We start from the raw sequence: 23,606 nt of genomic DNA, 5'->3' as shown, positions 1-23,606 counted from the left end.
GTTTTGACTAGATTGCGTTTTGTAAGCAAAATTTTAAACAATAAGTTTCGAATGTAACAAATTATGTTGGGAAACTGAGATTCCATAATATTGTGGTGTACCTTTGCGCCACCTTTTTAGCAAGCCTTCGTGCATGTATGCATGCATTAATTGGTAGCCAAACCAACCCAAATGGGTATCTTTGTATCGACTATAAATTAAGCAGGAAGTAAGGAGCAAGATAGACTAGTTTGGATCCTCTCTATGTGCATTTTGCATATTGGTGGAAAAGTGAGGTACAATCTCAACCACTAGCCCACCACCTTGTTCATGGCCTCCCAACTCCTTCCTGCAACCTCACGAGTGACCACGACACTTCCGAATGGAGTAGCTCATGCAAGTCCTCTCCAACACCATGATTCAAATCAGTCACACAAATTAGGTTATGCTCTCCTTCCTCTCAGTCAACTTTGAATGGTCTCATGATCGTCCTGATTCCAAGATCCGCCCAAAATCCTTCTCCAACCTGCCCTCTGAGGACGCATTATGCATGACCATGTCAAACTTTTCTTCTTGTGGCCCCGTCTACGCCATGACATCGCCTGCCGTGCCCGGGACCAAGGTCCCAAGACATTCAACGAGGACCCCGCTACCACTGAACAACCAGGGAGCGCCCCCCATAGACATTGATGTCCAAGACGTTGTCGAGAAGATTTTCGTCCACAAGCGGAAACCCGAGCAACGAGAGCTAAAGAGCGATGTGCAACGTTGCACACGTACATAATGTATTTGTAATAGTAATAAGGGTAAAGTGTATGGTGCTAGAAATGCCCCATAGGATCCCTAAGGTATAAAGGTGATGTGGTCTTGTGCACACATCCACACGCGAGAGAGAGAGAGGTACTATGCGGTACATAGGTACCTAGTTGTTTGTGTGGAGGTGGGAGTTAAGGGGCCATCAATCTCACCCTCCCCAAATCAAGGCAAATATCCCCTTTGAATGAAAGGGGATATTTTAGTCTCACTTTTGTAAACGGTCTTCCCTCCTTGTGCTATAAAAGGAGAGGGAAGGCACCATTGTGGGGGTTGCCTATTTTGAGTGTGCGAGGTATACCACATAGGTCGAGCGTTAGGGTTAGGGTTTCTTTATCTTTATCTTCATCTTCGTCGGTTAGGGTTTCGAGCAGTCGTTTGGTGCGGCCTATGCGGCCACCATTTTGTAATCGTTCATTTCGTTTTAATACATCTTGTTGATCATCTTGTCTCCATCTTCCTCTTGTTCGATCTAATCTCTTATTCATTCTTCTTCTTCTTGAGCAAAGCTTCCATTCCATGTCCGATTCCTTCTCCTCTACTCCTTAGTCCAAGACCCCTGTGGTCCCGCCCTTCTCCACGCACGCGCGTAGCAACGCGACAACGTTCAATTGGAGGCTTGCCGCAACCTTCCCATTTGCGATGCACAAGGGCGCCGCAAGTGCTTCATCTTCAATCAATTACGACCACGTACGACGTCACGGTAGGAAATTACAAAATGAGTCTCAAACGCAAAACGGCTAGGTAACAATGGCTGATGTTGCATCATTGGCCAACCTCCAAGCCTTCATGTTGTGGTGTACCTTTGTGCCACCTTTTTAACACGCATGCATGCATTAGCTGGTAGCCACCAACCCAAATGGGTATCTTTGTTGTATCAACTATAAATTAAGTAGGAAGTAAGGAGCAAGATATAAAAGTGGCGCGAGAAGGTCATAGTGCCTAAGGTAACGAAGCTTGCCAAAAGGCTCAGGGTATGGCCACGGTAATGTCAACATACATACATACATCCATATATACCTACATACGCATGCTATATATTATAGCACGCAAAGCATAAATATATAATTTTAACTCTAACTTATTTCTTATTTTTCAGAAAAACAAAAAATAGCACTAAAATTTTCAAATAAATTAAATTGATCGAGTACCTGTTTTGTTTGTGTTTTGTTTGACGATGATTGTTCAGTGTCCGATTAGGGTTAACAATCCAACACAGGAGGAGGTGGAGAATCAGAAACAGCAGGAAGAAGACGAAGAAGGAGCAGCAGCCAAAGGCTATGGTTTATGATCAATATAGAGAGAAGAAGTTGAATTAAAAAAGGTTAGGTTTACCGTCAACATAGAAGAGAAGAAGAAGAACCGATAATTAGGGTTTAAAAAAATCAACAAAGAAGAAAAATCAATGGTTGGGGTTAAGAAAAAATCAACAAAGAAGAAGAATCAAAGGTTAGGGTTAAAAAAATCAACAAAGTAAAAGGAGAAGAGAAGAAGAAGGGTTAAAGACGGATGGAGTGTAGTACTTCATCTCCTCTGGCCGAACAGAAACGGGAGGAAACGGAAGAAGCAGCACAGTTCCTTGAAGCTGGGAGCGTTTCTGCAGATATGCAGCCTCCTGCTGACACATTGCAATTGTGTAATGCATCGCTTCGGAGAAACTTCGATCACGTAAGAAATCTTCTTTCCTTTTCATTTCCTTTAAGTTCCTCTTTTATAGATACATGCATGGAACCTTTCACGTATGAGATGCTCAGAAATAGATAGTCCGATCAATCAATGGTGGTTAGATGAAGCGTCATATTGAATTTTTTTGAAAATACTTTTATCAGGTATTAAAATCCAAACACAAATAGTTAAAGAAGCTTATTTTAGATTCCTATAACTTTGTGGTTTTTTTCTCATAATCTTTTTCTTTCGAGTTTTTTGTTTTCTTTGTTTCCTACATTAACTTTATTGCATGCATGATTTGTTTGGAAAATATTTCATCAAGGGAGCAAAATTCGAAAAATATGTTTTTTTATTGTAGAAGTGTGGCATTTTTTTGTAATTTCTTGCTGCGTCATGTGTGAAAAGGTTTCCCCTTTCATCTACTCATGCGTAAGATCTAGTTCAATGCTAGATCATCATCAAGCGATTTTAGAAAATATTTTGCAAAAGAATAGAGATATTAAAAACATTCTGTTAGATTGCTATAAAATTGTGCTTTTTAGTATCATTTTATTTTTTTCATCCATGAGAAGGGTGGTTGAATAGTTGAACGTGCTGAACCAGAAACCTGTGAAATGTACAAATTTCTTTATTATATTTATATTGATTCGCTGTATGTTCCCATAAATTTGAAAAGGTGCCCTTACACATTCACTACAATGCTGATAGAATATTTGAATTTGCCGGTTGAAACTACATATTTTTGAAAGAAACAAAATTTTGGGCACGAAAGATAACAATTTCTATCAAATTCCTATGAGCTTGTGTTATTTTTCATAATCCCCTAGTATTTCATCCATGAAAAGCTGTCCTCAGTCATTTTTATGCATGTTGTACTATTATATGGAAGGGAACACAATCTAGACATAAGTATATAAAAGCTTATATTACATTCCTACAAAATTATAGCAATTTCTCATAATTTCCAAATTCCTATAATTTCATCCATAAAAACAGAACTCAGCCAATTAACAAAGGAAATTTGCTGGAGGTTGAAGCCTAGACACATCCTTTGAGGCAGCCATAGCTTTATCAGTAATTATTGTTACATAAAATATTCTTTGGTGGTTTTTATCCTACTAAGCAGATCCTCGAAATGGAGTATTGATTTGGTGTAATGCATTTTGTTCCTCATATTTTTTTTGGCATTTTGTGGGCATAGTATGACAGAATGAGAGAAAAGCCTAATTGAACGCTGTATGCAATATATTTTGCACTTCAGAATACATAAATGAATCACTTGAAGTATTTTGCTATGATTATTCGAAACCTGAATATTTTGGAATCACATACACCTTTTAATTGTGATTCTTTGGTTAGTTTTATGAAAATTCTACCTCAGATCACTTAGCCAAAGAAATTTTGTGTATTATAGATATCTATTTTTTCTTTGTGGTTCTTTTGGTTTGAATATTTGATGAGAACCTTATTTTGCATCATACGTCTCTTCATTTAATTTTGTACATCCATGATTCTTTCTTTCTTTTAGCTAAAAGATCTATATCTAAAATTATCACAAGTCAATCACCATTTACGAGAAACATGCAAGAGGCTTCAAGGAGAAAAGGTAAAACTTTTATTTCCTATAACTTATGATATCAGCGTGCATGCCAATACTATACTTAAAAGTATATGTTGATTTTTTCTTGAAATAGGCTCAGTCACGTGGAAGAAGTTTCGTGGATGAAAATGGATTTGGAAAGTATTCAGGTTGTTCACTTCTGTTCTTTCATTGACATATTGTTTCACAGTATTCTCTTACAGAAAGATTCTTGCCTTATATATAAATTTTTACATTAAATTGGTGTAGTTTCTACTAACATTTATTGTCTTCCTGGAAAAATGTACCACCATTGTAGGATACCATGTTTTGACATTGAACTGAGATGAATGGAGTGTCTTCTTAGAGTATGAACATCTAAAAAGGGCATCTAGTAAGGATCTCTATGCACAAACATAAATTGCTTGGCTTCGAGATTCCTAGGGAAGATGATTCATACCCATGTATGAGGTTCTGATGACCATAAATGAGCTGATGATGCTGTAATTCTGATGACCATAAATGAGCCTTTCACATATTACCATGAAGTGGTAGTAATGAATGACCATGAAATTTGAAGAACATAACATAGAATGTAATGCATACAATATATCAAGAGAATAAGGAAGGACAGATTTGTATCCAAACGACAAATTAAAGCGGATGCTTCTGCTAGTGCATTCAGAGTAACTTGATTGCTGCTTGTATCTTTATGCACCATTCTTCCTCGATGGTTTTCATGTCAGGTTATGCAAAGGAATAATTCGAGATGGATGTGGATCTCGCACCAGAATGACGAGTACACTGATCAAATATGCTCATTGCTCCTCCGTCTGGAGATAAGGAGATGAAGGATGCTTCTTTAAGGAGAGGAAAATACTTAGAGATCCATCTATGCAGAGTAGTCCTACGGACTTCTGCTGCATGGATACTACTAGGGACACTCTTAGTAACATGGAAGCAACCATCCCAGAGATGACAACATATTGGCTAATTGCGCTTTGTTGTGGATGACACAAATGCATGTCTGGACTTGGTCCGAATATGCACATCTTTGTAAAAGCAAAACTGTCATCAAATGACATTGAGGATCTTTCCATATTGGACCACCACATTATGGTTATCATCAGAGGGCAGCCCTGCATTGTGGGACAGAATTTTAGGAAAGAAAAACCTCTATATAAATGGGATGGAATTTGGCGACTTTCTGTTTTCCTTTTCTCTGTTTTTTTTTCTCTTCAAATTTATCACCTTTTATTTTTTTGATAAATTGCTATTATTGAAGCCTATTATTTAGTACGTTTTTCTTGTTGAAACTATCTCTAGTTCAAGATTATCTTATTTTGTGCTAGTGAAAATCCTTCATTCCCTCTAATAATCACCCGTAGATATTTGTATTTTTTTTTTGTTTATTTAATGCAATAAATCCAACTTTACATTCATGTAATCCCTGGAATTATATACCCTTGGAAAGTAGAGGAGAGTTCAGCCAGGCTTTTGGATAAAGGACATGATTTTCTTGCAAAAGAGATGGAGGCTATTTGGTAGGTTTCCTTAAATGAATTTCTAGCACATTCTATTGCACAACTCTTTACATTACAATTGAAAACTATGACAATTTATAGTATTTAAACTTGTCTGGTACTGCAGCTTTGAGAGAGACCAAGCTATTAAGGAAAAAGAGTCAATTGAGCTAGAATGTGTCAAACTCCTTTCAGTGAAGGAGGAGGAACACATACAGAGAGTTGGCGATCTTGCACATAAGGTTAGAACTTAGCACTGCCACTGCTCTCAGAGCCTTTGCATTTGATTGTGTGGATAAATGGCTCACATAAGTGGATGCTTCAATATATTCTATTATTTGTTAGCAAAATTTAATTTTCATAGAGAAGGTATGAACCAAAACTGCAATTTCCCTCTAGCTTTAAGTCCCCAATAAACTCACATTTTATATTTGGATTATGAAAGACTCACATTGTATATAGAGTGGAAATGAAAAGGATGAAGCCCCTTTTCAGGATTTAAGAAGAACTTTAGATTATTTTTGTTTAGACTGCAGTATACTTACAGGTATCACTTTGATTCGTTATATGAGATATCATGCGAGCACATTTTAGCTCCAGCCCTGGTAAAGGGAGGGAGTAACTATCTGTTAACATAAAATTCATGTTTTCTGGTTGATCGCTGGATATATTGTGTATTTCATAATGGCTTACCTATATTTGCCGATGTTGGCATGTGCGGTGTCTTTGCTTTGATAAACATGATGCATTCTGCCAATGGCTATATGGGCTTAAGATGTCTCTATGAGAATGTGAAGTTGTATACTCTGGAATGCGGAACTTGGTGAAGAAGATGAAACGATGAGTCTGCTCTGAAACTTTAAAATTGAAACATCTTAGGCGCTCCATTAATATGTTATTACAATTTATGTTTATATTCTGTGATCATGATACTTCAAACATAAGATGCACTCCATTACATGTGTATGCCGTTTTGTGAAGTTGTCTAAACAGAACCAAATTAAGTGTTTCTGAATCTGATTCCATGATTATTCATTAGAAGTTATATGTTGTATAGTCTATCATTTTTTTGGCAGTGCAAATATCTGGAAATTGAACTTGAAACAGCTTGTGTTGTGGCTGAGTCTGCACATGACCAACTTTTAAAAGTAACCCATGAAAAAGATACAAGGATTGTAGAACTTGAAAAAGTGAAACGACAGCTGGAGTAAGGAAAAAACAAACCATTCTCTAGATTTTAATACTAAAGTAAGGTAGGCAGTGTAATGGCAAATTCACAAAAATAACTTAATCTCAAGTATTATCAAGGGAGAATGTTCAAAGATTGGAGCAGGAAAGAGAATCTGAATACAAGAATTGGGGTAATGAAAGACATGAATTGATGAAGGCAATAGATGATATTGAGAGGTAATTTAACTGGAAAGTTGTATTATTGTTGTTCATTGCATCTTTGAGCTGTGCCTTGTGTGAAAAAGAACATGTTCAGAAAGAATGTTTAGTTGATCACCAAAGAAAACTCAAATAGATCTAGGTTTAATTATTCCAACCAAGCAGCGCTCAACTTGGGGAAATAAAATGCATATGAAAGTTCGAATATAAACAGAAACATTTAATTTTATAATGTTCTGATTAATGTTTAAGCTTTTAGAAATGACCTTAAAAAACATTAGGACTGCTGGCATATACATACTTGTTAGGAAATGAAAATCTTGTACTTTTGAGGGGTTCTCAGATTCTCAGACACCAGTCTCAATATGTGATATTAAATGTATCCATATATGCACTCTTCATGAATCATAATTAACCATCATCTTAACTATTATATTTACTTCTGAGGAGAAATGTTGTCTATGCAGACAGTTGAAGACTTGGCCCACAACTCTATTATTTGAATGTTATGGGGTATCTATATCATGACCATGAACTAAGAGCCATTGAGTACTAAAACATATTGATACTCAAGACTATAGTGCATCATTGATGGTCTCTTAAGACCACGGATCTTATGGGGATATAGCCTGTTTGTGCTCATTTCTGTAGCCTGTATAAAAGACATTGCTAGAAACAGAGCATCTATTAACATTGGTGGTCTGAGGAAGCTCTGTTAGAAAATATCTTGTGGGACTCACAGATTGCTGTCAATTTGCTAACAAAAGATGCCACAACTATATTACATATACTTAGAGGGAGAGAGATAACCAACGTCTATTAGAGGCCAAAATCAGGCTATGAGATTAGATGAATGTTGATTACAAATATGTGTGAATTCATGTCATCCATACTAAAACAAAAATAAAAGTTCTGCTCCATGATCATTATCTTAATGCATGTGGTGGAATGATTTTTGAGACAGTTTACAAGCATGAAGTGTTGTCTCGTCTTTGAGAACAACAAATCAAAATAAAATAAATATTACTAAGTAAATATAAAAGTAAATAAGCTAAAAAGAGACTAAAGAATCTGATTCTCAAGTTATCAAACATGGTAATTTTTGCATTTTCAGAGAAAGACTGAACTACAAAGAAACATGCAGAGCTTTGGAAAATCAAGTCACAGATCTGCATGCGATGCTTGCTGGAATGGAACAAGCGGCTGAAGATGCTGAATTGAGGCATGCGGAAAGCATTGGACTTGTGCAGAAGGTACCAACCATTTATTGTAGCAGGATATAGAAGATTCTGTTTCTTTGGTTGCTGTGTTACACCAGTCACTTTTCTTAATATTAAACCAGTCTATGATATCTGCAACAACTACTCCTTGAGATACAAAATCAATTTTAATGAATGTTATTAAGTTAGTCTCTTTGTTTCTGGGTCAGAAGATTTCAAATTACATTATTAATTTCATTTTCTTTCTATTAATTTGTAATGAATGTTATCAAGTTCTTCTCTTTATTTCTGGGTCAGAAGATTCCGAAATTAACACTATTATGTTGGTTGTTGGGTAAGAAAGAGAAAGAAAGAATGACGAAAGAGACTTAAAGTATATCGGCCGATGAGACAAATCAAATGTACAGAGGTGTTTGCTTATGTGCTAATGAAACAAATAGAAATGGAATGTGAGATGCGTATATGACCTGTAGTAGAAGAATAATGAGGTGTAACAGCCCTGAATGTAGTTAATGCCTAAATGCCCAGGGTAATGCGATGGTGAATTGCAGCTAAATGTTGCAAGTGGGAAGCCACTTTCCTTGAGTTGAAAATGAAAAGAAAGCACATGAACAAATGATACAAAGACTTTGTAGTGATGAATCTCCTCAGTGGGCTGAATACAAACAGAGAAAGGCCTGCAAAGCCTGGAAGCTAAGAGTGGCCTTAGCAATGGGAATGAGGGCACTGGACATATGACAACAATGATATGACAGAGAAAGAGGATAAGCTAGAAAGGCTGGAAGCCTACGATAATGACCTTCATCATATGCCACACAACTGTAATATTACAAGACGAGCTTCAGGCAAGAAAAAATGTTGCATATACTAAAAATCATGTAAGAATCTCATCTCCAAGGTGCAAACTAAAGAAGTGAGCCACTTGAGAAAGCGTTGATGCTGCCAAATTGGATCCTAGAACTTAAACCATCAGATACTTGATGGCCAAGTGAGGGCTCGTATTGATGGCATGCCACTGGGAGGACGACTGTGGTAGTTTTTTTCACTGGTTCAAACTCACAATCATTGATTACAGATTCTACAAATGAATGCCATGTTCATGCCATTTGCTCTGTTTTGTTGTAATTCAAATTTCTCATTTTGTACTCCCTTGATTTCGTTTCGTTTTTGGGCTCTCTTTAGTTCTGTTCATTTTTGGGTTTTCTTTTGTTTATTCTTAGGTAGTTGTATTGTGATAATCGATATGTAGAATTTGTAACTTCTTGTAAACCAGGAATATAAATTGTTATAAGCGTATTTGTGCATTATTTCTAAGTCATAATAAATGGTTGTGAGCTCACTTGCAATGTGAGACAACATTCCAGGGTAAATCACTTTTTGAGCATATGAAACTAATTTAGAACCTGATAAATGTAACGTTACTTTAGGACAATAAATGTTTGGAGGAAGGTCTGGCTAATGCAAAAAAAGAGTGGAAATCTGCAAAAGAATCTATAATCCAGTTACAAAAGGAGATTGTTGAGCTGCGAGCAGAATCTGGTGGATTACGTGCACAACTTCAAGATGCACTGAATGATGCTTATCAGCACCAGCAAAATTCTTTGAGCTACATGTAAGACAATTGGATGGTGAAAAGTGTGATTTAGAATAACTTTGTGTTGACCAGTTATACACAATTGTGATTATGAATGATTCATCAAATCAGAGTATTCAACGTTGAAGTTCTCCACTTCTGTGTTCTCTTCATTTTCAATTGCAGCATGAAAGTGATATTTCTTCTTGCTAAGTATTCATATTGTGAGAATCAGCATGTACTACAGAACTCTCAACTGAGTTTTAGTTTGGAATTTGGAGATAACCGTTATGTCTTGAAACATGATTCTGGTATTGGTACTCATTATGAATCAGGGCTTTGTTATCAATTGAGTATTAGTTGATATGAAGCTCTGCTCGCTGAGTAGAATAGAGCCTTAATGACATATCAGTAGACTGACAGAGCTTTGGTGACTTTTTTTCTTCAATATAGTACCTTTTTCTTGAATACAGAATATACTTGCTTTGGAGAACCAGCCTAACTCATTGTTGTACAGGCATGCCAATGAGCAGTTACAAGAGAGCTTAGCTGCTGCTCACGATAACATCACAGCAGTCATTGAACTTCGCAAAGATGATGAAAATCTTTATCAGCAACAACTGAAAGATTATCAGGTTTCATCATGTTTACATAATCAATGTGACAGTCAAACATCTTTAAGAATTTCCATTTTTGGAATAAACATTCACTTATTATGATTATATGCTGCATCATCTGTTGAACCTTGTATTTTCTTGTTCACGACTATTCTATATCATTATCTATATCAAGTTGATCCCCTTGATCAGCTATGGGCTTCTTCTACATTTGTCCTATAAACTGTATTGCTCTGCTTTTGCATTAGAAAACCTTGCTAGGTCTGATGGAATTAATCTAAGCAAACAAACATGTGATGATATAAGCGATATTTTCTAGAGTCTCAGTCATATTCCCAGATTCCCTGTGGAGAAAGAAAACCCAAAGTATTTATTTCATCTAAAAGAAAGCTAATAAAAGGATGCATCCAGAAGAAAACTAAACTAATGATAGGATGCATCTAGAAATTGCTGATATTACCAGCAATCTTCTAGATGCATCCTTTTATTAGTTTTCTTCTATAAACTGCAATGCTCTGCTTTTGCATTAGAAAACCTTGCTAGGTCTGATGGAATTAATCTAAGCAAACAAAGCGGTATTTTCTAGAGTCTCAGTCATATTCCTAGATTCCCTGTGGAGAAAGAAAACCCAAAGTATTTATTTCATCTAAAAGAAAGCTAATAAAAGGATGCATCCAGAAGAAAACTAAACTAATGATAGGATGCATCTAGAAATTGCTGATATTACCAGCAATCTTCTAGATGCATCCTTTTATTAGTTTTCTTCTATAAACTGCAATGCTCTGCTTTTGCATTAGAAAACCTTGCTAGGTCTGATGGAATTAATCTAAGCAAACAAACATGTGATGATGTAAGTGGTATTTTCTAGAATCTTAGCCATATTCCAGATTCCCTGTGGAGAAAGAACGCCCAAAGTATTTATTTCATCTAAAATAAAGCTAATAAAAGGATGCATCCAGAAGAAAACTAAACTAATGATAGGATGCATCTAGAAATTGCTGATATTACCAGCAATCTTCTAGATGCATCCTTTTATGAATTTTCTTCTATAAACTGTATTGCTCTGCCTTTGCATTAGAAAACCTTGCTAGGTCTGATGGAATTCATCTAAGCAAACAAACATGTGATGATGTAAGCGGTATTTTCTAGAATCTTATTCTCAGATTCCCTATGGAGAAAGAAAGCCCAAAGTATTCACTGCATCTAAAAGAAAGCCAATAAACGGATGCATCTAGAAGAAAACTAATAAAAGGATGCATCTAGAAGATTGCTGATATTATCACCCAAAGAGATGATCAATTTTTTGTATCAAACTGACAAACAGATGAATTTAAAATTAACTCCGTGTTTTACTTTGATGTAGGCAAGTTGGGAGATGGATAGAGAGAGAATACTCTATGAAAAGAATTCATTTATTGAAGATAGGATTTCAAAAATCTTAAAACAAAATCAGAGTCTCAAAAAGGTTCGTAAAGACTAGGTAGACAAGTCTCATTTTCATTGCCATATAAAAAATTCTGACATGCAGGAAGTGCTTGTGGTTTTAGCGCCTAAAGCAAAGCTACAGTGTCCTTGCAATGCAAACATCTGATTACAACACATTGAAGTCACATGCAGTAGAATTGAGAGCAAAATCACAAACGATTCCACAGGTAATAACCTAATACTCGAAAAAAATTCATGGAAGTATTCTACTATACTTTAATGTCTGTACATAGTGTTGCCAGGTTATTTTATAATATGTCTGTTTGAAGGTGTCCATAAGTTGCCCTTTTTTTCACCTTTGTTATAATGTGTGTGATCTTTTTGTGGAATCATAATTATGTAGGGTTTCATACCCTTTATGTACAATTCTTTATTAGGATATTGACAGAACTTTTGAAGATGTGAATTCCACACACCAGACTTCAAGGGGACAAATGTATTCATCAAATCATCAGCCTCTGAATCTTGATCTTGACATGAAGCAAATCGCACGTCGACAAATGAAACTCCTCGATCTGCTTGCATCCACTTGATCTTAACATTGGTTGCGGATGGTAATTTTCATTCTGTTAACTATTTCATGAGTATTTAGTTTTCTGGTTGACTCCAGGCTTTCTACAAAGGCTCAAAGTTTTTACTCAGGACTGAACCCAACTGTAATCCGAAATTATCAATAGCACGCAAATGTGTATCATAGGATATTAGGAAGTTTTTTTTTTGGTCAAAAACCCAATGTAATCCCAAATAATAAGATACATTTTATTATCAATCCATTCACTTAAATTAAATTAAATCCTAGAACCTTATCATGTTGTAATTTGGTTTACTCATGAAAATATATTATCATTTGACCCAATTATCTATAGCTTTGTTTTAGGATTTTTTTTTCAATGGAACAGCAGTTGTTACTGCAAGCCATATAGATTAGAAAGAAATAAATTTGGTTGTGTCAAATTTAGAAGTTTAGACTAGAATACGGAATTTGAGTGTCAAATTGCAATATTTCATCATTTTTTGGATGACCAAGCATCCTCTTTGGTAATACACAATATTGTCATTCCTTGGTAATGACTAAGTACTGTAAATAGCACTCCTTGTAATGTATGCAATGATATGAATGCCTGCAGGATATGAAGAAGTCATACATAGGATGTATGAAAGTAGCCTCAAAAGAACCATAAAGTAGTTGTCAACCTCTCAACTTGCCATCAAAATCTTATATGGAAGAAGCTGTTGGGGCCATCTTGCGTAAACACCGATTCTAGAGCTTGTGTAGAGCTTTTAAAGAAACATCATGTGAACTTCCTTTTTATGTTTGCATGCAGCGAGATACCTTGTTTCTTGCTTTCATAGAAGCAAACTGACGTATTTGTACACCCTTACCTTTAAATGTGTTAAACAATGAGACTATATCCTATCAAGGTTAAAACATACTTTAAGAAATAAGAATTTGAATTTGAAAAGTTGTAATGTATTATGGAAGGAATGATCAAACAGCTCAACAATAGACCTCACATGTGTGCATAATCCTAAAACAAAACCCAACATGTGAGACAACGGTTTCTATACATATTAAAAGGGAAAGGGAATTCAAATTACCTGTAGTATTTAAGGCATTGAAACTAAATAAGCTGTTATCTTATGTGTACAAACTTAATATTATTTTTATTATAAGTGTGCAAATGAAATAGTGATGCCCAAAAGTAGCAAGCATGAAATTGTATATCACAATTGTAAAGGATGCAATTAACCCTGGAGAATTCGCTTCACAATCTACATTTGGAAATTATAATCATCCACATCAATATAATAAGAGCACACGTCTTTGGGCTATTCTCAATAATAGCAAATTTGTGATTCTTGGGTAGGTAGGGTGAGTAATCCCCTTGGTCTAAACTTTACTTTGCTTGGCTCAATGAGTTTATGGGTATTACCAACATTTTGGCTAGTTCCATTTTTTTCATATGGTTTGGCTTAATGAGTTTATGGGAATACCAACAATTTGGCTAGGTTCATCTTTGGCATCCCTTTCCTTGTGGGTGGATCTCCTTAGATATGTGATTTGGTATACCCTATTAGGGTTGGGTTACTCCATCATTACCTTGCCGTTGTCCTCGAATGGCTTCCAACAAATGGTTCTTGGTTTAAACCATAAGTGTCAAAAAGGATCATCTGAACGATTAGTACAATCCCACACACAAAATGTTTTCGTGCACGAACATTGCGCTAGAAAGAATGGTGCTTGGAGTACGTAGGGGAGAATAACCGCAGTGTATCATGGTTTTCTACAATTGTGTTCACACCTCGCATGGGAGGGGTGCAAGACGAGACACATAGTGATGAGGTTACAAAGCCCTCAGGAAGGATGCCAACCATATATATATTTGTCCCAACAAAAGTCTCAGATTCTCGATCGATTGAAATTTGAAAACGTGTTTTGATCATCTCAGAAGTCTTGGCTTTTTTGATGGAGAACTGTATTTCTGTTCGGAAACTCTCGCATTTGCAAGAGCTACATTTATTTATTTTTCAATTGAGAGAGACACTTGTCAACGATACCATGAACTTTCTAAATATGCTCTAGAGTCGAAGTATATTGCCTCCTCTGCCTGTCTGTCTGTCTGACAATGGGTGCAAAGAACAAGAAAGAACGAAAGAAGAGAGATCGATGCAAGCCTTCTGCAATCTTTTTGCTCATGGGTGCCCTAGGAGTAGCTGTGGTACCCTTTCCCTCATGGGTAGCACAAAAACTAGTATTAATAACAAGAGGACATGGATGAAATATATAATCCAGGGGAAGAGATCATGGAGTGGCAATAAGAATGCTAATCTATCTCTCCACAGGCATTTTCGATCATTCTCATCATTGCCGCCGAGTGTTGGAGCCTCGCTGGGTGATGGCGAGAAAGTGGTTGGCATCGATTTGGGCACCACTTTCTCGCTCATTGCTGCCCTTGAGGGTGGTCGCCCAGTTGTCATTCCGAATGTGGAAGGGCAGAGAATGACCCCTTCTGTCGTTGCATACAAGAAAATATTGCATCATGATGATGGTAGTGTTGGAAAAAAGCAGCATGATGATGGCACCACCACTAGTATTGGTGAAGAAAAGAAAAAGAAGGATGATCATGATGGTGATGGTGAGTTTGAGTTTAATCACCACCTGTTATTAGGGCTTGTTGCTAAGAGGCAAGCAGCCATTAATCCAGAGAACACATTTTTCGGTATCAAGCGATTCATTGGCCGGACAATGGACGAGGTTCAGGATGAGATATCGAGGGTGCCTTTCAATGTAGTTCCTGATGAGAAGGGGAATGTCAGGTTTTCAGTCCCAGCACTTAGCAAGTTACTCTCTCCAGAGGAGATCTCTGCCCAGGTTATTAGTAGTCCATTATGGTTTGTTTGATCAATAATAACGTTTGGCATTCGACTTTGTGCGATCCTATAATTTCTGGCATTGAAATGGTCTATTATTTCATGAAAGAGAATCTTGATCAATAAACTATTATCATTTCATTCGAGTTTACAATCAAGTCCATCATGTTTTCATGTTATAATACTGGCATTTGATGTTCAATTCGACATAGTTTAGTGCTTTGATTTCCAGATGAATTTGTCCACTTACTCACACGACTCGTCCATTGTATTGACTCTCCGTCACGATCTGATAATAGTATTATGCATGCATTTTTAGTACATAATTCCATTCTAATAGGACTTGCCATTGAATATGGTTTTTTATGAAGAGCAATTGCCTTTCATTGCATTGAATTTTTAAGGCTCTGGTTATATTGGCATGCAATTTGATTGGGTGAATAAGTTCATAATTGCTAATAATATTGTCACGTGGCATATATCTTGATCATTTTGAATTTGTTGTTAGAATCTCTGTATAATTTCTTAAAGTAGATTTGATGAAAACTATAATTCACTTTTGCATATTTTTGGGAAACGTGTGTATTGATTTGTTTCCTTTGTATATAGATTTTAAGAAAGCTTGTGCATGATTCTTCAAAGTATCTAAATGAGAGAGTTCGGAAAGCTGTGATCACAGTGCCAGCATACTTCACAGATTCTCAAAGAAGGGCAACAAAAGATGCAGGTCGGATTGCTGGTTTAGAAGTGTTGAGAATCATCAATGAGCCCACAGCTGCTTCATTAGCATATGGATTGCATAGAAAGAAGAAAGATGATGAAATTATTCTCGTATATGATCTGGGAGGAGGAACTTTTGATGTTTCAGGTATTGATACAGTAAAGTAGAGATTAAGGTATTGCTTTGTTTCTATCCTCAATCAAGTTACGTGGAAGAATCTTTATACTGAGAATCTTTATACTGTTGAGGGTTAGAACATATATAGTAGAATAGATCAAACTAGAGATTTAGGGATTACTTTGTTATGGAGTCTCTTTCTTAAATTCTATTCAGTAATGGAGAAAAAGATATCTATTTACAGTGTTGAGAGTGAAAGGAGGAGTATTTGAGGTGTTATCGACAGCTGGAGATATGCATCTAGGAGGCGATGATTTCGATAAGGTATATGCTGTGTTGCGATCATACAGTAGATTTTGGAGCTGGTTGTTGGCATTCCACTTTTGAGCCAAAATTTCAACAGATCTATATTTTATGGGTGATATTTCTGATGAAGTGCTCATGTGTGTGTAAACATGCTGTTTTTGAAGTGCATTGTGGACTGGCTTGCTGCTAGTTTCGAGGAGAAGGAAGGGATAGACATTCGCAATGATAAGCAAGCTCTAGTGAGGGTTCTCGAGGCAGCAGAGAAGGCAAAGATCGAGCTATCAGTGCTTACACAAACCACCATCTGGTATATGACAACTTTATTCATCTCTGGTAAAAAAACAGAACTACTTTTTCTACCCACCTGGTGGAAAGCGGTGAAATCAAATCTGCTTTTTCATAGATCCAGTGCCAAAGGCAATCTCCAAATGCAATCTGCTTTCTTACGTTAGGTGTAAAAGTCAATCTGTGTTTTTCATGTATGTGATGTAAAGCAATCTGCTTTCTTATTTTAGCCTGTATTGATGAAAACCAATCTGCCCTTTCACATTTTGCAAAATATCTACACTGTTGTGCGCAAAGGCAATCTGCTTTTTATGTTTTCTAAAAAGAGAAGTGATCTGCATTAGTCAGTATGTTGTATGGCAATCTGCAGGTCTTTTAAAAGAAAGAAATCCTAATAGTGTGTTGCGGTGTTTTACTGTTGGCTTTCAGTTTGCCCTTTATCACTACTACAACTGCTGATGGGCCAAAGCATATTGATACCGTTCTTACTAGAGCAAAATTTGAGGAAATTTGTTCGCATCTGCTGGACAGGTTGTGTCAAATCTCTCTATGTCAATTCTTCCTGGGCTGCTCATATAAACATTTTCAAAATTTTAATTAGATTTTGCAAATTGCATGTCTCCAGTGCTTGTAAAAACAGTTTTCTGAACATGTATCATGAATATCAAACTGTCAAATGTATGCAAAACAGTTTTCTTTTTATTTCTAGTGTATTGAATGTGGGTGTTTTGTGATATCAAGCTGTCCAATTAATGCATAAGATCCTTCTTTGATTTCTAATTGCTTCAATGTAGATGCCGAAAACCAGTTGAAATCGCAGTCGAAAATGCAAGACTTGAACACAACCAGATAGACGAAGTGATCTTAGTTGGAGGCTCAACAAGAATTCCATCAATACAACAAATTGTCCGGAGGTTTACTAAGAGGGAGCCTAATATGATGGTCAATCCAGATGAAGTAGTGGCCTTAGGAGCTGCTGTGCAGGTTTGTGGTGAAATATGTCATATAACTGTATTTTGCAGATAAGGAAATATGATCATTTTTTCCTGAAATTATATTCAGCTCTTAATGTTTTATGTCTAGATGGATTTTGTGCATAAGACATAGTTTACTTTTCGTCTAGATGGATGGTTTCGATTGTGGGGTCTTTGGTAAAATAATAGTTTGTTGTTGTGGAGGTGAATGCTTCAAGTCATTAGTTTAAGTGTTTTTATTGTGCTTTTGTGGTGTGGCCATATAACTGGTTTTCTTGTGAGTTCTGGTCATTGAAGATGATTTCTATTATCTGGATGGATGCGTACAGGCTGGGGTTTTAGCTGGTGAAATAAGCGATATTGTGCTACTTGATGTTATGCCATTGTCCCTTGGTGTAGAAACACTTGGTGGAGTAATGGAAAAAATCATACCAAGGAATACAACATTGCCCACAAAAAAATCTTCAGTCTTCTCGACTGCTGTCGATGGGCAGACCACCGTTGAGATTAGTGTATTTGAAGGTGAGCGTGAATTCATTAAGGACAACAAAAGGCTTGCAAGCATTAGATTAGATGATATCCCATCGGCTCCAAGAGGTGTTCCACAAATCGAGGTGACATTTGATATTGATGCAAATGGGATACTCTCTGTCAGTGCAATAGACAAAGAGACTGGTAAAGAACAAGATATCACTATAACTGGTGCAAGTACACTCCCAAAAGATGAGGTGTGATATTTTGCTATTTTTTTAGTGAGGTCTATATTTTTTAACATGTTTTGGATAGGGGCTAAATTTGAGAGAAGTTTGTCAATTCATGGGGAGGCTTAATTAATTCGAGAGTAGTTTGGCAATTTTTATGATGAAAGCATAGATGTTATAAGCATAATCTCAATTTGATGGAGGTTTGGCTATGGTTCTGAAATCTATGCTTTGATAATATGCTATAAATAGGATGATTTGGCTATCACTAATAACTTTATTGTCTTTTAGGTAGAGAGGATGCTTCAAGAAGCAGAAATCTTCAGCAAAGAAGATCACAAGAGAAGGGATGCTGTAGATGCGAAGAATCAAGCGGATTCGTTAATTTATCGGACAGAAAAGTTGTTGAGGGAAGTTATTGATGTGCCAACTCAAGCAAGGAACAACATGACGGAGAAGCTTAAAGATTTGAAAGAGAAACTTGAGGAAGGGTTCACACGACACATCAGAGAGAGTATAGTTATACTTGAGAAGCAAGTGATAGAATTTGAGGACTCTATTGGTGGTTCCAAACAACAAAATTCTGGTCATTCAGATGGAGGTTCTCTTCACTCAGCTGGATGATACCATTTTTTGGGTAGTTACTATTTTGATATTTCATAAAGAGGTACAAATATGTATATGAGTCCACATAATATATATACATATTGGTGATCTTTGTTGTCATGAGAGTAGACACTTTCTATTGCCAATTTGTTGGGTTGATGTAACCATCATAGCAGCCGCAATGGCTAAATTAATTAGATTAATAGTCTTCACATGATGCGTTGATTCATCATTTAAAGATATTGCTCATTTCAACTATCATTTTAGATATCTGATCATATATGCGGTGAAATTGAGAGGATATTGTATATGATCTCTGTTCATTTCAACTATCATTTGAGATGCCTGATCGTATGTGTGTTGAAATTAAGAGGCAGAGTCCGTATTTTTCAATTTCTATTGGAAATGAGGACCATATAACCTTCTATTGGAAATGAGGACCATATAACCTTCTACAAGATGTGAACACGCACGATCTAGGATATTGATACATGATCATTGGTCATTCCAACTATCATTTGAGGTCTCTGATTGTGCATGCAGTGAAATTGAGAGGATATTATATATGATCTTTGCTTATTCCAACTATCATTTGAGATCTCTGATCATATATGCGGTGAATTTGAGAGATAACTTACTCTATATTTGTCAATTTCTTGATGCTTTCATACATGGAAATGAGGCCTATACTGTAAATTTCATCATGATGTGAGGTTATGTGTTTGTTGAGGCACATTTGTTTGTAAGGCTATAGAACCAATTAGATATTGGGCAATGCATAAAAGAGATTTTGGAGGTTCATAAGGGAAGGGTTCTTTCATTGATATAGTCAAGGTCCTATCCCTTCACCTGCACAATCAGCTGTCAACCATCTTGTGCAAAACCGGAATATATTTTGCTGGAATAACGAAGATCCCTTGTGCAAAACAGCCAGTTGGCCAATCCAACCAACCTAAGCTCTTAAGAACTATTATTATACAGGTCCATTGGGTGTATGTCTAGCCACTTCTTCACATGCTGCACTAGGTAAAAACGTCATCACCAAGCTAGCTTTCGAACTATTATCATGGCCCTCACATGTATGTCATGCCCCCATATCCACACGTGGGTTGGAGGATTTTTAGTGGTTGGGGCACACAGCTATCATGGTCCTACAGATAGTGAATTTTAAGGTAGTGGTTGGATTTGTCATCTGTAGAATCCAAGTTTTTTTTCCAGATTACTGAGTTTGATAAGGTTCCATGCTATATTAAGTTTATGATATAGCATTACAAGAAAGTGTGAAAGATTTCATTTATTTGATATGGATAGAATTGTATTTGATTGTTACATTTATAATGAGGCTCTGTTGACTAAACGAAAGGCATATCAACATTTGTGCTCAAAATGGATAATATGGTATCTAATTTGCTGATGTTTGCTTTGAACGGTTGTACATGCTTACACACCTACATTTTCCAAACCAAATACAAATATTAAGACAACAGACAAACCTTGAAAGAAACAAATTCACCACAATAATCCTACAAATCACGTGGTGCATTAATATAATGTTAGAGCTCAATGCAATTACAATGAGCTTTGACATACGATTTTGACACATACTTGAAAGTTTAATTTGCATCGTGGTCAATTTAATTGAAGGTCGAGTCTGATGCAAGAGAGATTTCTTGTGTACCTTCTCAATTTGAAGAAGCTTGGCAGAATAAAATGAGCGTTCACGACTCATTCCCTCGGCCTAGATAATCCAACAATCAAGAAATATAATTGAATTTTGGCAACTTGTAATACACCTCAATATTGTACTACTCTCTTTCCGTTTGGAAATTTCATACTTTTTCTTTATATTATAAATTCTTTCTATAAAAGCCACTTTCCAGAAAAAATTTAACTATTAAGTAAAAAAACAACAATAAACAAATTTAATTAAAAACACCCATCCACTTCAATTGCATGCAATTTAATAAAGGCTACTTCATTTAGCAATCCAATTAAGTTCCCTGAATACGTCTAACCTTTTGATGGTCACAATTGATAATTTTGGAAATGAGTGTAGATGATATTAGGCCAAGAAACAGCGGAGTAGCAATGAATTTTTTGAAGATGCCAACAGTAGATAATGACATGTGCAAGGTTGTATTTTTCATATTTACCGAAAAACATAATAGATTAAAAAGTAAGATTTCCATTCCAAACACATTTACTCCATAGGATACAAATCTGAACTCTAATGGGTATCATGTTTTACCTAAATGATTAGGAAAAAGCCAAACTTTTGTATGCATATTCTCCTAGAAAAGTAGTCTGGGCATGTCAATTTATGATTCTACACAATTTGTGTTACTATTACTTGAAGATACATCAATTACTTTCGAACAGATTACTCCAAAAAACAAAACCATAGAATAACCTTGGCATACAGACAAAATGTGACTAACATAGGTTATAGAACAAACAGTAACACTAGAACAATAAGCCAATGTTCAATGGATGGATGTACGATATGCATTGTGGCTTACCATTATTAGTTTGATAAGATCAGATTGAATCATTAAAATTATTGATTGTTACCTCCACGAGTAGTTCGGAATATGATTGTAACCGTGAAAGCAATTCTCCCTCAAGGTAACTTCATATAGCAAAGATTTACTATCAGTTTTTCATTTTTAAGCCACGGTTAGCTTCACAAATTACACGATTTGTTAATCGAAGTTTATTAGACTTTCTTTTCCTCTGTTAGTTAGTTGCATAAATTAAAAAGAAATGGATTGCAAGATTACAGAAATTGCAAAAGATTTCCTGGTTTATAAAAATTTCGCTTCATAAATTAAACAAATTGTTAATCAAGTTTATGATTATCATCAATGCTCTCTCTTTTGGGTCAAGTAAATCATTAAATTACAAAGCATGCCTCCTTCTACTTGAAACACTTTCATAAGGTCACCCAGCCATCATTGCCAAACAAAGAAACACTTTCAAGTGGAATGAAAGATGTTTATTGCCATCTTTGCATACACTCAATGCCATCATCGTACGGATCAGTTAATGTGGCATGCAAGTGACACCTTCACCACCAAGCAAGCAAGGTCAATCTTATACCAAATTCGGATATCAGAGTAAATGCCTTGGAAACTACATTCTACAGTTCTGTAGAGACACCAAATCCAACATGGGCTTACCAAAAAAGCCGCACACTGGGGTCCCACGGGTCATCTTTGAATTCTTAGGGCAGTAACAAAATCTACCTTTGTGTGTGTGGGTGTGCGGAATCTAAAATCACCATAGCTGAAAAATGACTTACGCTGCAAGGCTTTCGAGCACAGCTTGTTGCTGAGAAGGATTTCCTTCGTCAGATTCTTCCCCGACAGAGCAAGCTTGCATTCTCGGACGTTGAACAGAGACCGGAGGAGGAGGAGGAGGAGGATCGGGAATTGAGAAGCTCGTCTTCTTCTTCTTCTTCCGTAACCGGGATGGATCCGAGAGCACCAAAGGATGAATGGTTCTCGCGGGGCCAATGGGTCTTCTTCTGGGACGTCTGGAGAGGTGGAGATGGTGGTGGTGTTGCTGCTGATTCTGGGTCTGAGGCTGAGAGGAGAGATCCATGGCAGCTCTGCCTCTGCCAAGAAAAGGAAGAGGGGAAAAAGGAAGAGCAATAAGAAGGGAAGAATTTAAACTGAATGAAGGAATGAATGGGGTTTGTCCACGTGTTGCTGACATGGCACCACCAAGAACAAGAACAAGAACAAGAAGCTCATGGTCCCAGGTTTGGCCCTCCACATTGCTGATGTGGCACTCGCTCATCGGCTGCAAGCACTGCACCGTGGCCGGGGCACACCACGTGTTTGCTGACATGGCACACCATGCAAAGCACGCCCAAGAACAAGAACAAGAAGCTCGCTCATGGTCGAGGTTTGGCCGTCCATTTACATATTGCTGATGTGGCACTAGCTCATTGGCCGCAAGCACTGCACGTGACCGGGGCCACCGTGGCTTCCAAATAGAGATGGAGAGAAGAAGGTACTAAAAACTCAGGTCGCTCGCCACCAGGACAAAAAAATAACTGTCAACTATGCGACCAAAATCCATCTTCACGTGGCACTACCTCATTGGCCCCAAAAAACTCAAAGGAGAGCCCCTTACTCGATTCCCTTCCCTCTTTTACATGAGATTAGGTCATATCATTTATTTTACTATGTATATATCAAAAGTAAGTATGTTCGTTCGGTTTCATTTATTCCATACATGCATGTAAAATTTCCCCCACCATTTTACCTCTAGATATGGAAATGCTACCACAAGCGAAAACACAAACAAACACAAGAGCTCAAGAAATAAAACAGACCACTGAATGCACAATTAACTCAGAACGCTTCTTTGGGTATTAAAAGATCACACCATTATCGAATATGATGCTATTTTCGATTCAAATGATCTGCCCTATGTTTAGAGTTGTCATGATTGCAATGTAATACATTAGAATCCAAGGTTAGTCAATGATATGAACAATAAAAAGGAAGAGTAAATGATGCCTACAAATGCAAGTTATGCGAATGATCAAAGTATAAATGTTTTCGAGAAGGCCTCCCAAATAAATACCATCACATATTGATATGAGAATGTAAGGTAGGGAAGGCCAATCATCACGGCATTACATATCGTTCATGAACAATTGTGCCAC

General features: G+C 36.7%; 3 protein-coding genes across 8 annotated transcripts; 2 read left to right on the top strand and 1 right to left on the bottom strand.

Moving 5' to 3' along the window:
- Positions 1-1,865: 1,865 nt before the first annotated feature.
- LOC147868238 (uncharacterized) lies at positions 1,866-13,158 on the top strand. 5 transcript variants are annotated; one of them, XM_087316819.1, is made up of 14 exons: positions 1,868-2,460; positions 3,989-4,066; positions 4,155-4,209; positions 5,520-5,583; positions 5,690-5,804; positions 6,639-6,769; positions 6,871-6,969; positions 8,066-8,204; positions 9,599-9,783; positions 10,262-10,379; positions 11,725-11,826; positions 11,909-12,013; positions 12,224-12,400; positions 12,974-13,158. In XM_087316819.1, exons 1-13 carry the CDS (start codon positions 2,302-2,304, stop codon positions 12,377-12,379), a joined length of 1,506 nt encoding a protein of 501 aa, XP_087172945.1. In that variant the 5' UTR covers positions 1,868-2,301; the 3' UTR covers positions 12,380-12,400; positions 12,974-13,158. The 5 variants fall into 5 exon arrangements, with proteins under 5 accessions (XP_087172967.1, XP_087172960.1, XP_087172945.1 ...); XM_087316812.1 differs by having other exon boundaries at positions 5,517-5,583; XM_087316834.1 differs by lacking the exon at positions 11,725-11,826 and having other exon boundaries at positions 1,867-2,460; positions 5,517-5,583.
- Positions 13,159-14,394: 1,236 nt separating this feature from the next.
- Positions 14,395-19,046, top strand: LOC147868237 (stromal 70 kDa heat shock-related protein, chloroplastic-like). The gene is made up of 8 exons (XM_087316775.1): positions 14,395-15,219; positions 15,828-16,086; positions 16,301-16,380; positions 16,527-16,669; positions 17,077-17,178; positions 17,442-17,631; positions 17,951-18,349; positions 18,614-19,046. The coding sequence occupies exons 1-8, from the start codon at positions 14,515-14,517 to the stop codon at positions 18,944-18,946; spliced, it is 2,211 nt and encodes a 736-aa protein (XP_087172901.1). The 5' UTR covers positions 14,395-14,514; the 3' UTR covers positions 18,947-19,046.
- Positions 17,079-22,545, bottom strand: LOC147868236 (uncharacterized). 2 transcript variants are annotated; one of them, XM_087316802.1, is made up of 4 exons: positions 22,230-22,545; positions 21,500-21,557; positions 20,607-20,666; positions 17,079-17,214 (listed from the first exon to the last, which is right to left on the bottom strand). In XM_087316802.1, exons 1-4 carry the CDS (start codon positions 22,529-22,531, stop codon positions 17,200-17,202), a joined length of 435 nt encoding a protein of 144 aa, XP_087172928.1. In that variant the 5' UTR covers positions 22,532-22,545; the 3' UTR covers positions 17,079-17,199. The 2 variants fall into 2 exon arrangements, with proteins under 2 accessions (XP_087172928.1, XP_087172920.1); XM_087316794.1 differs by lacking the exon at positions 17,079-17,214 and adding an exon at positions 20,206-20,376.
- Positions 22,546-23,606: the final 1,061 nt, after the last annotated feature.

The sequence above is a fragment of the Azolla caroliniana genome, unplaced genomic scaffold, assembly GCF_043228905.1.
Source record: "Azolla caroliniana isolate FFs.n. ecotype wild unplaced genomic scaffold, voAzoCaro1.0.p SCAF_1, whole genome shotgun sequence".
Classification (NCBI taxonomy): Eukaryota; Viridiplantae; Streptophyta; class Polypodiopsida; order Salviniales; family Salviniaceae; genus Azolla; species Azolla caroliniana.
Note: the sequence above shows the minus strand (reverse complement) of the source record. Positions and strands in the feature narration are given on the sequence as shown.